This window comes from Pipistrellus hanaki (assembly GCF_964339955.1).
Source record: "Pipistrellus hanaki genome assembly, chromosome: 4".
Lineage (NCBI taxonomy): Eukaryota > Metazoa > Chordata > Mammalia > Chiroptera > Vespertilionidae > Pipistrellus > Pipistrellus hanaki.
The window spans coordinates 93,366,837-93,383,299 of NC_140506.1; the positions used below are offsets into that span (position 1 = coordinate 93,366,837).

General features: G+C 48.8%; 1 protein-coding gene across 2 annotated transcripts; it reads right to left on the minus strand.

Annotated features, from left to right (window-relative positions):
• Positions 1-1,626: 1,626 nt before the first annotated feature.
• NME4 (NME/NM23 nucleoside diphosphate kinase 4) lies at positions 1,627-5,099 on the minus strand. Of its 2 annotated transcripts, none has more exons than XM_084880960.1 (5): positions 4,798-5,099; positions 3,079-3,212; positions 2,698-2,799; positions 2,487-2,599; positions 1,627-2,049 (listed from the first exon to the last, which is right to left on the minus strand). In XM_084880960.1, the coding sequence occupies exons 1-5, from the start codon at positions 4,874-4,876 to the stop codon at positions 1,926-1,928; spliced, it is 552 nt and encodes a 183-aa protein (XP_084737086.1). In that variant the 5' UTR covers positions 4,877-5,099; the 3' UTR covers positions 1,627-1,925. The 2 variants fall into 2 exon arrangements, with proteins under 2 accessions (XP_084737086.1, XP_084737087.1); XM_084880961.1 differs by having other exon boundaries at positions 1,627-2,151; positions 4,798-5,035.
• Positions 5,100-16,463: the final 11,364 nt, after the last annotated feature.

The window sequence follows — 16,463 nt, forward strand, 5'->3', positions numbered from 1 at the left end:
GCGGCGCTGTGGCACCGTCACTTCTGAGCACCCGTAGAGTCCGGGGAACGAGGTCCCGCCCATCGCCGCCGCCCCGCCCGCGGGCACCCCCGCTCCGCCCAGGACGCCCGGCCCCGGGAGTCTCCGCGCCCTTCTCCGGGCGCCCGCCCTGCACCGCCCTGCACCGCGGCCCCTCGCTCCTCCCTGGACCACCGCCTCCTCCGCCGCCAGCCCTGCCCACAGCTGCCCCCCAAGACATGTCGCGCCCTGCGGCCACATAGCCTGCAGAGAATGGGGGTGGCTGGTCTGCCCCAGAGCCGCGGCAGGCGCAAGCGCAGAGCTGCAGGCGGATTTCTGTGGCTGAGGCCAGGTGAGTGGGCCTCCGACCTGTCCACAAGACTAAGTCCTCTCCGCAAGACTGGGTGTTAGCACCGTGGTGGGAGCCAGCTGGATGCCGCGGACACTCCTTCCAGGGTTAAGGTCAGGCTGGCCCAGCTGTGCATGTAAAGCAGCTGGTTGGGAAGCGCTCAGCATGTAAATGCCCTTGCCTACCCTGTGGCATAAATATCAAAGAGGAAGAGGAGGGAAGGAGACTCCAGCCAAGGAAAGGCCTTTGCTTCACTTGTCCAGTCCCAGGGCCAATTCCTAAAATGACCCGTGTCTAGAGCGATAAAGGTCAGGGCAAGGGCCAGGCCATCCTTCATCAAGAAGGGGAAAAGCTCGGCCAGGGTGGTTCAGTGGTTGGGCACCAACCCATGGACCAAGAGGCTGCTAGTTTGATTCCAGGTCAGGGTTCGATCCTCAATAGGGGGCATGCAGAGGAGACAGCCCATCAATGTTGATGTTTCTTTCTTTTTTTAAATTTTTTATTTTATTGATTTCTTACAGAGAGGAAGAGAAAGGGATAGACAGAAACATCGATGAGAGAGAATCATCGATCAGCTGCCTCCTGCACCACCACCCCTACTGGGGATGTGTGCCCGCAACCAAGGCACATGCCCCCCACCGGAATCGAACCCGGGACCCTTCAGTCCGCAGGCTGACGCTCCATCCACTGAGCCAAACGCGTTTCGGCGATGTTTCTTATCGATGTTTCTATCTCTCTATCCCTCTCCTTTCCCCTATCTAAAAAAAATAACCTTAAAAAAAAAAAAAGAACTTTAAGAAGGAAAAAATACCAAATGAGGACCAAGTCAGCCTTAGCAGATGTAATGATGTGTGCTGTGTAGTGTCCAGTACCTGTCAAGAGTGAGTAGGGACACTTGGGAACTAGGGGGTGAGATGCAGTGTCAACAAGTAAACACCAGGCAGCCTCAGCCACATGAAGCCAGGAAGAGAGGAGGAGGCGAGAGTCACCAAGCTTTCTGCCCTGAGGGTGGTCTTAGCCACCACCTCCCAGCCACCAGCTCCTGCCACCCTCCAGTCCTGTCCGAGGCAGGAAGTCCTCCTTCAGCGGAATCAGAATGGTGTTGGGTCAGCACCAGCTTCAGGGCCCAGCTTGGATTCCCCCCAATTTCAGGTCGGAGGTCTCTGGATCCCTGCCTGAGTCATACATTCCACTGACCCACTCCTGGTTTATACAACCTTGCTTCAAGGCCTCATTAGTACCGAGCCACCCACCGACATAACGAGTGCTCCACCCCCATGCACAGCACAAGGACTTTTAATGGCTCCCCTGTGGGGGAGGGGAGGTCAAACCACTTTTGGAGACTACCCCAAAGGTGGGTCCGGCATTTTGGTATGGAAAGGATTTGGTTCAATCTCTTGCTGGTTTAAGATACCGAAAAGGCACATAAAGGTGGCTATTCTGCTCTGGGCCGAGGCAGAAGGTGAACAGGGAAGTGGCCTGGGACGGATAAGCAGAGCACAGTGTGGGCTCGAGTTCTTGTGGTCAGAGGTAGTTGGTCCTGGGTGGGTGCTGGGGGCAGCCTAGGGCAGCCTGAGGCTCAGGCTGTGTAGAGGCTGCTCCGGTGGCCTTCGTCTGCCCAGTCAACCAGCTCATTGCTCTGGAACCACAGCTGGATCTCCCGCTGGGCCCCCTCCACGGAGTCGCTGGCGTGGATGACGTTCCTGTGCCAGGTAACAGGTAGCAAAGGTAAGGCACAGGCTTCCACATGCGCCTTGGAGGTCCTGGGAAAGGCCTGCTCGTTCCCTACTATCCAGAGGAGCAAGCTGATTATGCTGAGGCGAAAGGAAGAAGACGGGAGCTAGAGAACTGGGTTCCAGCCTGGCCTCGGCCTCTTACCCACAACCTCATGGACCAGCCCAGACTGTTACTGGGAGCCTCATTTTCCCACCAGTCCTCCCTCAGGGTATCTGGCAAGATAGAGTCAGAAAACATCAACAGACAATGATGACGCGGCACAGACACAACACTCAGGGAATACTTGATCTCCCTGAGACTAGCAAGTCAGAGGTGTGATGCCCCGCATTAAAAGTCTCTTCCGGCTTAGCTTTCACCCAGCAAAACGACGGGCTAGTGGCCGAGTGTGCCAGGGCCCCTGTACCTGCTGATGTGGAAGCTGAAGTCGCCTCGGATGGTGCCGGGGGCAGCCTCGGCCGAGTCCGTGTGCCCTATCATGGCCCTTGAGGTGCAGACCACATTGGGGCCTTCCCAGACCTGCAGCACGGAGATAAGGTCAGGAGAAGTGGGGATCACCGAGGGCTCAGCAGCCCGAGGCTCGATCCAGGCCCCCCACCCCTTCCACCAGGCCATACCATGGCCACCACGGGGCCAGAGCTCATGTAGCTGATGAGGGCTGGGTAGAAGGGCTTCCTCCGAAGGTCGTGGTAGTGCTCCGCGAGGACGTTCTCTGGCGCCTGGGTGGCATTGGGAGGAGGAGTGAGGGGAGCCCCTGGAGAGGGAACCCCAGTAGACACTGGGGCAATGACTTGGCAGATAATGCCTACGTGAGCCGGCATGTCGAGCACAGCAGAGCAGGAGATACCACCGACTCCACCTCTCCTTCCCTCCCCTCTGCTTCCAACAGGACGCTCCTCCTGGAGCAGGGCCGACAGGACGGGCTGAGGTCCTGAGGTCCACAAGAAGCCCTCCCCCTGGTGCACGGAGGGACACCCACAGGCCAAGAGCCCTGGTACCTGAAGCATCTTCATCCCCACCAGCTTGAAGCCCCTCCTCTCAAAACGCCGGATCACATCCCCAACAAGCCGCCGCTGCACCCCGTCCGGCTTCACGGCCACCAGGGTCCGCTCCCGGCTCCCGAAGGGCCCTCCTTTAGAAGAGGAGAGTTCAGGGATGCTGCCTCACCTTTCAGGCCTCCTGACTGGGTTCCCCTGCCAGGGCCCAGGGGTCACCTGGGCTACAGTGTCTGCCTCCGCCAGAGCGGCTCTGGAGGGGGATAATGTGGTGCCCACAGCCAGGAACTGCCCTGCCTGTCAGGGATAATCAGGGCACTAGGTTCCTGGGGGCTTCCAACCTGTTGGAGGGGCCAGCGCTCCCTCCCCGGCAGTAACAGAAGCTGCTCATGATGGAGCTGGTGTCCCCCGAGGGCCAGGAGACCCAGGGATGACTCACTGGAAAGAAAGCATGACTCTTGGCCTCACTTTTGACTCCTGTCCTTGGGGGCGATAGCACAGGCACGGCCATATCACCAAGGACCAGAGCCCATCGTCTGGGTCTGAGGTGAAAGAATAGGGCAGAGGCCAGGGGAAAGGCAGTATGTCCTCCCCACCGGTAGGCCACAGACACCAGGCCGAGTGGCGCCTGGGGATGAAGGAGGAGGGAGAGGGGTTCCTGTCTGCAGGTGAGGAAGCCTGGAGGACTTCTCCTCCACCTTCCTGGCCAGGCAGGAACTCTGTGCTGCTGTGAGGTTTTGAGGTGGGGAGCTTCCAGGCCCAAGGAGAGCACTGAGCCCGGCCCAGCACCCCTAAGAAATGGGAGGCTGCATCACCCTCCCACAGCCCAAGCCGCTTCTGAGTGACGCAAACCCACAGCACTGGATCCAGGCTCAATTGTGCTCTTTAGAAAAGCCCAGACTCTGGATGGCCTGCAAAGTCCTTCGAAGACAGAACCGGTGGAGAAATGAGAAGATTGGAGTCAGCCAGCGTCCCAGGGGGCATCTGCAGCTGCCATTCCGCATCCCCAAGAGGAAAATTAGCCCAAACCTGCCTGTGGGTGGCCTGCTCGCACATCCCTTCAGGGCCAAATGAGGCCCACCAGGGACAGAAGCCCCCGACTAGTCTGTTCCCCCCGAATTCAGTGCCTAAGGGCCTGCTGTCTAGCCTGGCCTTGGAAGATGGCAGCGCACTCTGGCCAGTGCTGGAGCACCAAGACATCTGGCTCTCAGGGTAGAGGACCGCTTACAGATAAGGGCCCAGGGCCCCAAAGAGGTGCGGGCAGGCGGACTTAGGGCCTAGAGAACACCACAGCGGCTCCTAAAACACCGCAGCGGCTCCGAGGGAGGAGTTCTCATCTGCGAGAGTGACTTCCCGCTCAGGAGCCCAGCTCCGCGGGGATCACATCACCACCCTAGGCCTCTCTCTGGCTTTCTTCTGCTCCAGGGTCCCTGGGTCCCTCTGCCCCAGGCAACCTGGGGAGGTGGGCGGCAGGCGTGGGGGGAGGGGTTGGAGAGCAATGAGCGGCAGTGGGGGGGGGGGGGGCGTGCAGGACCCCGGCCCGTCCCCGCAGGAACCCAAGGAGCGCGCCTTCCGGGACTTCGATCGCCCCCACCCCCACCCCCACTCCCCGCATCCGCTTCATTTTCCAGCGAGTCCGGAGGACTGCGGGGTCTAGGCCCCCAGCCTGTGCGCCAGCCCAGGCTCGGAGGCGCCTCCTGCCGACCCCCTCCTCCGACTCACCCGAGCAAGGGCGCGCGAGCAGGCCGGGGACCCAGGCCCGCGAGCCGCACAGCAGCGCGCCACCCAACAGGCGGCTCATGGCGCCGGGCCGGGGCGCCGCCGACACCGGAGCGAGCGCGCGGGATTCTAACGCTCTGGCGAGGGAGAGAGGGAGGAGGGGCGGAGGCCCGGAGGAGGGCGGAGGGGAGAGGAAAGGGGGGCGGAGGGGTGGGGTGGGGAAGACAGGAGGGGCGGAGGGAGAGAGGAAGGACAGGGTGGACGGCCTGGAGCAGCGCTGGCCTCCTCCCCATCTGTCCCCGCCCCTTCCCCTGCTCGGTCCCCATCCCCGACTGTTCTCCACTGTTTTCCACTCGGAGGGCCCAAGGGAAAAATACGTCAATTTCTGTTAAAATCAGAAGGAAAAAAATCTATAATAATAATAGGAACTCAGTGTGGATCATATTTGTTTTCTCGTACCAACGCAGTCATTAAATATTGACAAACAAGAAGCTGTATATATTTAATGCGTAGGATTTGGAGATGAGTATATAAATGTGAAACCATCACAATATAAGCCATAAACATATCCATCATCTCCAAAAGTTTTCTCCCACACTCTTTATTATTTTTATTATTGTTGTTGTGTGTCTCTGTGTTAGACAATATAAGATCTATCTTGTTAGCATTTTTTTGTCATTCAGATTGGCTGATCACTCCTGGGTTTTCTTTTATCTAAAAAATGTATTTATTCTTTTAATTTTTTATTCTTTAGAGAAAGACAGAGAGAGAAACATCAATGTGAGACATATGTCAAAGAGTTGCCTCACCTATGCTGGGGACCAGGGATGGAACCCAAAACCTATGGGCCCTGACTGGAAACCGCACCTGCAACCTTCAGGTGCACAGACAACACTCCATCCACTGAGCCACATCTGCCAGGGCTTTATCGTCATTATTTTTTCTCCCAGGTATTATGAATATTGCAAATTCAATATCTTTTTAAAATATATATATATATTTAAATATATTTTATTGATTTTTTACAGAGAGGAAAAAAGAGGGGATAGTGAGTTAGAAACATCGATGAGAAAGAATCATCGATCAGCTGCTTCTTGCACACCCCCTACTGGGGATGTGCCCGCAACCAAGGTACATGCCCTTGACCAGAATCGAACCCAGGACCCTTCAGTCCCCAAGCCGATGCTCTATCCATTGAGCCAAACCGGTTTTGGCTTTTTAAAATATATTTTTATTGATTTTTTACAGAGAGGAAAAGAGGGATAGAGAGTTAGAAACATTGATCAACTGCCTCCTGCACAACTCCCACTGGGGATGTGTCCGCAACCAAGGTACATGCCCTTGACCAGAATCGAACCTGGGACCTTTCAGTCCGCAGGCCGACGCTCTATCCACTGAGCCAAACCGGTTTTGGCACAAATTCAATTTCTTTATTAGTAACAAGGGTATTCAAATTATCCATTTTATATTGGGTATGATTTGATAGTTTGTGTGGGGGGTTTTTAAAAATATATTTTATTGATATTTTACAGAGAGGGATAGAGAGTTAGAAACATCAGTGAGGGAGAATCATTGATCAACTGCCTCTTGCACACTCCCTACTGGGGACATGCCCACAACCAAGGTACATGCCCTTGACCAGAATTGAACCTGGACCTTTCAGTCCGCAGGCCAATGCCCTATCCACTGAGCCAAACTGGTTTTGGCTTTTTTTTTTTTTTTTTTTAATAGAGGTATTATTTTCATATGACATTATATTAGTTTCAAGTATGCAACATAATCCTATATAATAAAAGAGCAGTATGCGGATTGACCATCACTCCAGCACACAAGATCAAGATAGCTGCCCCCATGTGGCCAAAGATCCTGCCCCCATGTGGACACAAGATGGCCACCACAAGATGGCCATCAGGAGAGGGCAGTTGGTAGGGACCAGGCCTGGAAGGGAGAGCAATTGGGGGAAATCAAGCCTGCAGGGGAGGGCAGTTAGGGGTGACCAGGCCAGCAGAGGAGGGAAGTTGGGAACAAATAGACTGGCAGGGGAGCAGTTAGACATCAATCAGGCTGTCAGGGGAGTGATTAGGGGATAATCAGGCTGGCAGGCAGAGTGGTTAGGGGCAATCAGGAAGGCAGGCAGGTTAGCAGTTGGGAGCCAGTAGTCCTGGACTGTGAGCGGGATCTGAGATTGGAGAGGGTGCAGGCTGGGCCAAGGGAAACCTCCCCACCTGTGCACAAATTTTGTGCACCGAGCCTCTAGTCATTGAATATTTATGTATATTGCAAAATGATCACAAGTCTAGTTAACATTTGTCACTACACATAATTATACTATTCTTATTATTTGTGATGAGATTTGAGATTTACTTTCTTAGCAACTTTCAAATATACAATACAGTGTTATTTACTATAGTCACCATCCTGTACACTACACCCCCCATGACTTATTACTTCATAATTGATGTTTGTGCCATTTGGCCACCTTCACCCATTTCATTTACCCCCTCACTCCCTGCTGCATCAACCACCAATCTGTTTTTGTAGCTATGAGATTGAGGTTTGTTTATGTTTGTTTTTAGGTTTACATATAAGTGAGATCACATGATATTTGTCTTAAATGTCTGGCTTATCGTCATTCTTTTTTTTTTTTAAATGTATTTTATTGATTTTTTACAGAGAGGAAGGGAGAGAGGCACAGAGAGCTAGAAACATCGATGAGAGAGAGACATCAACCAGCTGCCTCCTGCACACGCCCCACTGGGGATGTGCCCACAACCAAAGCATATGCCCTTGACCGGAATCAAACCTGGGACCCTTCAGTCCGCAGACTGACACTCTATCCACTGAGCCAAACCGGTTTTGGCAATCGTCATTCTTTTTTCTCAATCCTCACCCAAGGAGTGAGAATATTTTTTCCATTTATTTTTAGAGAGAGTGAAAGGGAAGGGGGAGAGAGAAGAGAGAACCATATACGTGAGAGAGAGACATGGATTGGTTGCTCTGACTGGGGCTGGGGGGTGGACCTACAATCTGCAACCCCGTATGTATCTTTGACTGGAATCAAACCCAAGACCCTCCAGTATGCGGGCAGAAGCTCTAACCACTGAGTACACCAGCCAGGGTTTGTCTTCTTCTTTTTCTTTTTAATTGATTTCAGAGAGGAAAGGAGAGAGAGAGATAGAAACATCAATAATGAGAGGGAATCATTGATTGGCTGCCTCCTGCACAACCCCTACTGGGGTTGGAGCCCACATCCCAGGCATGTGTCCTTGACGGGAATCGAACCTGGGACCCTTCAGTCCACAGGTGGATGCTTTATCCACTGAGCCAAACCGACTAGGACTGTCTTCATTCTTGAAGAATGATTTTTCTGGATATAGAATCATGGATTGACAGGAGTTTCTTTTTTATTCCAGCCATTTAAAGAAGACATTCCAGCCCTGGTTGGGTGGCGGTTGGTTGGAGTCTCTTCCTGTATACCAAAAAGGTTTCCAGTTCAATTCCCAGTCAAAGCATATATCTAGATTTTTTAAAAATATATTTCATTAATTTCTTACAGAGAGGAAAGGAGAGATATACAGAGTTAAAAACATTGATGAGAGTCATCGATCAGCTGCCTCTTGAACTGTGGATGTGCCCGCAACCAAGGTACATGCCCTTGACTGGAATTGAACCTTACACCCTTCAGTCCGCAGGCTGACGCTCTATCCACTGCGCCAAACAGGTTTCGGCTATATCTATGTTTTAGTTCAGGATGAACCCCGCTTGGGGAATGGAGGTAACCAATTGATGTTTCTCACATTGATGTTTCTCTCTCTCCCTTCCTTTGTCTAACAATAAATAAATAAATAAGGGGGGAAAAAATCAAGTCCTGGCTGGTGTGGCTCAGCTGGTTGGAGCACCATCCTGTGAACTAAAAAGTGGCAGGGAGCAGGTTTGATGCCAAGTCAGGGCACATACTATAATAGGATTGTGAGCTCAATTCCCAGTAGGGGGCAGCCGATCAATGTTTCTATCTCCATCTACCTTTGTCTCTCTCTCTCTCTCTCTTTTAATGTAAACTTGCATTTTAAAAAATCATTTTTCTTTTTCCCCACATTGTTTTTCTTTTCATTTAATTTATTGGGTGACACTGGTTAACAAAATTACACAGGTTTCAGGTGCACAGTGTACATCACTTGTACACAACCTTTGTCTCTTTTTAAGGTCAATAGAAACTTGGGTTTTAAAAAGAGGGGATAAATAAGAACTACTTGCTGAATTTTAAAAAACAAAACTAGTCTTTAGCCTTCACCGGTTTGGCTGTTTGGCTCAGTGGATAGAGAATCGGCCTCTGGACTAAAGGGTCCCAGGTTTGATTCCAGTTAAGGGCACATGCTAAGCCCACTGGGGTGCAGCCAGTCAATGATTGTCTCTCATCAATGATGTTTCTATCTCTCTAATTCCCCTCCTCTCTGAAATCAATAATATATATATTTAAAAAATAAATTAAGTGGAACAACAAATTGATGTTTCTATCTCTTCCCTCCTCTCCCTCTCTAAAAATCAATAATAGCTGAAACAGGTTTGGCTCAGTGGATAGAACATCGGCCTGTGGACTGAAGGGTCTAAGGTTCAATTCTGGTCAGGGACATGTACCTTGATTGTGAGCACATCCCCAGTAGGGGGTGTGCAGGAGGCAACTGATCAATGATTCTCTCTCATCAATGTTTCTAACTCTCTATCTCTCTCTCTTCCTCTCTGTAAAAAATCAATAATATATATATATATATATATATATATATATATATATATATATATATATATCTTTCTTTCAAATAAATAAAATAAATCAATTAGAAAAAAAAAATACTGCCCTGGCTGGTTTGGCTCAGTGGATAGAACATTAGCCTGTGGACTGAGGTGTCCCAGGTTGGATTCCGGTCAAGGGCACATGTCTGGGTTGCGGGCTTGATCCCCATTGGGGGACACACAGCAGTCAGCCAATAGATTCTCTCTCATCACTGATGTTTCTATCTCTCTTTCCCTCTCCCTTCCTCTCTGAAATCAATAAAGTTATATTTAAAAAAACAAAAACAACTACTAACCATTATTTAAACACTAGAGGCCCAGTGCATGAAATTCATGCATGGGGTAGGGGATGTCCCTCAGCCCAGTCTGTACCCTCTCCATTCTGGGACACCTCGAGGGATGTTAAATTGCCCATTTAGACCCAATACCACTGGGATCGGACATCCCTCTCACAATCCAGGACTGCTGGCTCCCAACTTCTTGCCTGCCTGCCTTCCTGATTGCCCTTAACCGCTTCTGCCTGCCAGCCTGATCACCCCTAACCAATCCCATGCCAGCCTGATTGATGTCTAACTGCTCCCCTGCCAGCCTGCTTGCTCACAATTTCTCTCCTCTGCCAGCCTGGTCACCCCTAACTGCCCTCCCCTGCAAGGTTGATTGCCTCCAACTGCCCTCCCCTGCTGGCCATCTTGTAGTGGCCATCTTGTGTCCACATGGGGGCCGGATCTTTGACCACATGGGGGCAACCAGCTTGTGTGTTGGAGTGATGGTCAATCTGCATATTACTCTTTTATTAGATAGTATAGAGGCCTGGTGCATGGGTTGGGGCCAGCTGGTTTGCCCTAAAAGGTGTCCCGGATCAGGGTGGGAGTTCCCTTGGGGTGGGTGGGAGTTCCCTTGGGGTGTGGGGCAGCCTGGGCGAGGGGCCTGTGGTAGTTTGCAGGCCAGCCACACCGCCTGGGGACCCAAGCAGAGGCCCTGGGAATTTATTTACCTTCTACAATTGAAACTTTGTAGCCTGGAGCAGAGCCGAGCCCCCTGCAGGCTCTGTGGCCATTAGCCATTTCTGTTGGGGTTCATGTATCTTCTATAATTGAAAGTTTGTATCCTTGAGTGGAGGCCTAGGCCTGCCAGGGTGCTTGGAAAGCTTGGCTTCCGTTGCCCAGGATACCCAATCCTGTCTCCACTGCTCTCTGTGGCTGCATCCATGTTGGCTGGGGTTAATTTACATACTTGCTCTGATTGGCTGGTGGGCATGGCTTGAGCAGAGTATTAATCTGCATATTACTCTTTTATAAGGTAGGATAATTCTGAATGTATGTACTTTCTACTTTAGGTTGGAAAATGAATTTATTTTCTCATTAAATTTTGTTTTAATGGGTCTCAAAATTCTTTGGCAGATTTTTGGTCAAGCTGTTTCCATTTAAAAGTATTTATTTTTAGCCCTAATCGGTTTGACTTAGTGGATAGAGCATTAGCCTTGGGACTCAAGAGTCCCGGTTTAATTCTGGTCAAGGGCATGTATCTTGTTTGCTGGCACATCACCAGTAGGGGGTGTGCAGGAGACAGCTGATTGATGTTTATGATCAATGTTTCCAACTCTTTCTCCCTTTCCCTTCCTCTCTGTAAAAAAATCACATATATATATATATATATATATATATATATATATATATATATACTTATTTTTAAAACTAATAGCAAAAACTGCCACACATGCCCAGTCGATGTGCTCAGGGGTTGAGCATTGACCTCTGAACCAGAAGGTTATGGTTGGATTCCTGGTCAGAGCACATGCCCTGGTTGCAGGCTCGATCCCCAATAGGGGATGTGCAGGAGGCAGCTGATCAGCGATTCTCTCTCATTGATGTTTCTATCTCTTTCCTCTCCCTTCCTCTATGAAATCAGTAACAATTTTATTAAAAAATAAAAATAGAAAACTGCCCCAAAAACAAAGAAACAAAACCCAAATGGTCCACAAAGCATTCTCCTTTCCTTCTGCATGCTTTACAGTGCATTGTAATCATTAACCAGTCTTTTGCTATTAAACTTAAATGGCCAACTGAGACAAACAGTTCTGGAACTGCTGAAAATGACTTTTCTTTATGAAATGATAATAGTAGTTAGGCTTATTAGACTGAAGAAAAACTTTGGACCTGGCACATGTGGCTCAGTTGGTTGGGCATCATCCCTTGCACAGAAAGGTTGCTGGTTAGATTCCTGGTTAGAGCACATTCCCATGTCCTGAATCGATCCCCGGTAGGAGACGTGCAGGAGATATTCAATTTATGTCTTGTTCTCACATTGATGTTTCTCTCTATCCTCCCTTCTTCTCGCTGGCTTAAAAAAAAAAAAAATCACCCCTAGTTAGTTTGGCTCAGTAGATAGAGCATCGACTAACGGACTGAAGGGTCCTGGGTTCGATTCTGGTCAAGGGTACATAACTTAGTTGCAGGCTTGATCCCCAGCTCTGGTTGGGGCATGTGCAGGAGGCAACCAATTGTGTGTCTCTCTCTCTGTGTCTCTTCCCCTTCTTTCAACTCTCTCTAAAAATCAATGGAAAAATATCTTTGGGTGAGGATTAACAACAACAACAACAAAAATCAGCCTGACAGGGGTAATTCAGTAGTTGAGCATCATTGATTTATTGCTGGAAGCCAATTCTAGCATGTCATAATTACAAGAGTTTCATCAAAAGGTTGATGAAACTTGGGGGCTCAACAAGGGTTGTCACATATGTAATCACCTGTTGGAATTGCTGGCAGAATAGGATGATTATTTACTGGTAGACAGCTCAGGGCATCTTAATCTACATGTTATTCCCTCCTGCTGGCCAAACACCTGAACAGCTATAGGCTATTCCCCAATCTGACAATGCTTCTGTACCCTACCCTTTGAAGTGTATTATCTCTATCTTGCCTTAGGACAAATTGTGTTAATAAAAAGCAGGGGTCCTGAGATGAGGAGAATGATGAACTTTGACCTTAGCTCCTTTAGCTGAAGCTCCTCTGACCCCCAATGCCTTTCAAAAATATCTTTCATCTCTGGACTCTTAATCTACGCACAGCCTTTCTCCAGATTGTTGAACCCTTCTTAATGCTGGACTGAGAACACCAGCAACCTATGAACATGGTTTGATTCGGATTGGGCACATGCCCAGGTTGCAGGCTCAGTCCCCAGTATGGGGCTTACAGGAGGCAGGCAATCAATGATTCTCTCTCATCATTTATGTTTCTATCTCTCTCTCCCTCTCTTTTCCTCTCTGAAGTCAATAAAATATATATATACTTTTTAAAAAATCAATAGAACAGTTTCGCCAGTTTGGCTCAGTGCTTGAGCATCAACCTATGAACCAGGAGGACATAGTTTGACTCCTGGTCAAGGGCACATGCCAGGGTTGCAGGCTCCATCCCCAGTGGGAGGCATGCAGGAGCAGCTGATCAATGATTCTCTCTCATCATTAATATCCCTATCTCTCTCCCTTTCCTTTCTCTCTGACATAAATAAAAAGTATTTAAAACATCAATAAAAAGTTATAATTTAAAAAATTGTTTTGGTAAAATAGATTCAAAAACCCCATGTTGTTCATAAAACTTTTGGGGAAATTATCCTTATGTAACCGAGATGTCTGGGCACCCTGTTCTAGTTTATGCTGTGACAAAGAGAGAAACTGATTTCTACGCTCACAGTTCCCTCCCAGACCACATCAAGGTTTGTTTGTTTGTTTGTTTTAAATATATTTATTATTGATTTTTTACAGAGAGGAAGAGAGAGAGATAGAGAGTTAGAAACATCAATGAGAGAGAATCATCGATCAGCTGCCTCTTGCACACCCACTACTGGGAATGTGCCTGCAACCAAGGTACATGCTCTTGACTGGAATTGAACCGGGACCTTTAAGTCCGCAGGCCAATGCTCTATCCACTGAGCCAAACCAGTTTTGGCCACATCAAGGTTTTTGTTGTTTGTTTGTTTATTTGTTTGGTTTTTTTTTTTTAGAGAGAGGAAGGCAGAGGATCACAGAGAAAGAAACACCCAGGTGCCACAGCTCTTCCTACAATTATTTGGATAAAATGTAATTATAGCGGGGTGTTTTTTTGGGGGGAGGTGTCTTTTATTAACCTTTGAAAAAAGTTTTGTTAATCCTCACCTGAGGATATTTTTCCATTGATTTTTAGAGAGAGTGGAAGGAGGGGGAGAAGCAGAGGGACAGAGGAACATTGATATGAGACATATCGATTGGTTGCATCTGCAAGCATCAACCAGAACCAGGAACTGAGCCTGCAACTCTTGACTAGAATCAAACCTGGGACCTTTCAATTGAGGGCTGACGCTCTGTCCACTGAGCCAAACCAGCTACGGCACCTTTGAAATATTTATCCAAAGTAAATATAATAATGCTCATTGTGCCAGGCACAGACTGTAGGAAAACATCTGTGTCCTCCACTCACACACCCCACACCCTCGTCCCTCTAACAGCCCTTCCCTCTGGGTGATTGGACAGCACTCCACTTGGTCCACACTCAGAGAGCTAGTAAGAGGATCTGTCCCAGGGCATTCCAGTCTGAAAATAGGATGTATCCACATTATTCAGCAACTGTGTTTTTCTATTTTTAAATATATATATTTAAATTGATTTAAATATATTTTTATTGATTTCAGAGAGGAAGAAGAGAAATATCAATATCAATAATTAGAATCATTGATTCGATGCCTCCTGCATGTCCCCCACTGGGTATTGAGCCCATAACCGAGGCATGTGCCCTGACTAGGAATCAAACCATGATCTCTGGTTCACAGGTCAACTCTCAACCACTGAGCTATGCTGATCGGCTCATACTTTATAACCCTCAGGTGAGTATTTCATGGAGTCTAGAGCAGGGGTCTTCAAACTGCGGCCCGCAGAGGAGTCTGATCCGGCCCGCCAGGTTTTTTGGGCAGTGAGCGCAGCCGAGATGTTACAGTAGGAATTAGTAGTTCATATAGTCCGGCCCTCCAGCTCTCTGAGGGACCGTGATCTGGCCCCCACTTTAAAAAGTTTGAGGACCCCTGGTCTAGAGCAATGGTTCTCAACCTTTCTAATGCTTCGACCCTTTAATACAGTTCCTCGTGACCCCCAACTATAACATTATTTTCGTTGCTACTTCATAACTAATTTTGCTACTGTTAATGAATCGTAATGTAAATATCTGTGTTTTCCTATGGTCTTAGGTAACCCCAAAGGGATTGCAGCCTAAGAGGGCAGGGCGCAGCTATCCTCCATTTTGCGTAACTGGACCCTAGCCCTCACCCAACCAATCAGGGTCAGCCAAAGCAGTGACATCACCACCCGTATAAAACCCCTTGATTTGTCGAAGTTCTGCCTCTTGTCCACCATGCTGTCATCGTGAGTGGGACAGAGCCCATGCTAGCTTGGAATTCAGGCTTTCTGCAATTGCATCGGATTCGGCTCCCTGGTGGTCATCGGGGATCACGAAATTTGGGCACAACACAGCCCACAGGTTGAGAACCGCTGCTCCAGACAGAGTTCTCTGGTCGCTGGGCCTCAGTTTCCAATCTTGAAAATGAAGCCCCTCAAGGTGGGTTCTAGGGTTCTTTCCGTTGCTAATACTGTTATTTAGCAAAGGTCTCTGGACTCCAGTCTAGGGTTCCTTGTCTACTTACAAATTAACCTACTCCCTAGATAGAGCGCTGGGGTCAGAGGCATCTGCTACTTCCCCTCCTACCTGGTAGGGAACTTGGGCACAGGAAGCTCATGGGAAGTGGCACACTCCGGGGAGGACCTTGGAGTGAGGAGGGCTGGTGGTGGCCTCTGAGCTCAGCCTGGGGCAGGAGATGGGTCTTGGATGGAACAGGCTCCAGTATTGTCCACAGCTGCTGTCCCAGCATAACTGGGTCAGTGTAGTGCACTAAAATCACAGCTCTATAAACCCAGAACCGGTATCTGTCCCTTTAAATCCAGAACAGCAGGAGAGGGGAAGGCCCAGCCTGAAAATTCCAAAGGAACAAAGGATCTCTTTTGTGCTTCACACCTCTGGCTTCCTTCTTCCTTGGGCTTCCTTCCTCCCTAGGTTTCCAGCCTCCACCCCCCCACTTCAGTGGCCTTACCTGACCTTGGGCTTGGTGAGTCAGCTTCTCCAGTTTACCTCACCCCCTCCCTCAGTACAAAGTTCAAAAGGTACAAACAGGTGTAACACCCCATCCCCAATCCTATCACTAGTCAGATGGCAGATGGTTCCCTCCCAGCTATACCAGTGCCCTTGCTAAAATTATATATATATATATATATATATATATATATATATATATATATATATATATATATTTTTATTTTTTTTTTTTTCAACAAAAGCAGTCACTTTCTGCCCTTTCCTTTTCTGAGCTAAAGCTAAATCTGGTAGACCATTTCCAAACAGTACACAGAGCTTCTGGTTTCCTTTGGCAGTTGCATCACGTTATAGTGTTTGCATCACAGTATGGGCATCCATGAATGGAAAATCCCATCCCCTCATGACCAATCTCCACAGGGAAAACTCACAGAGTGGAATAACGGAGGCAAGGCTACTCGATTCAGAGGCTTCCTACAGGCTCACTACTCATAAGAATGTCTGTTGGCTCCCAATCTCACCCTTCATGTTTGATCAATTTATTTTTATCTTTGCAGACTTGTTAGGGGAAAGGGGAAAAAGAGGACCTGGGAACTTTTTAATTTGAACTGAAAACTATCAGGAGGGAGGTTGAGCCTGTTCCTGTTCATTTGCATTTCCTTTTGTATTGGAGGATGGGTATTTTCTCATTGATTTGTAGGGGTCTTTATGATTAATCGTATTAAGATTGGCCCTTTGCCAGGACCGGTTTGGCTCAGTGGATAGAGCATCAGC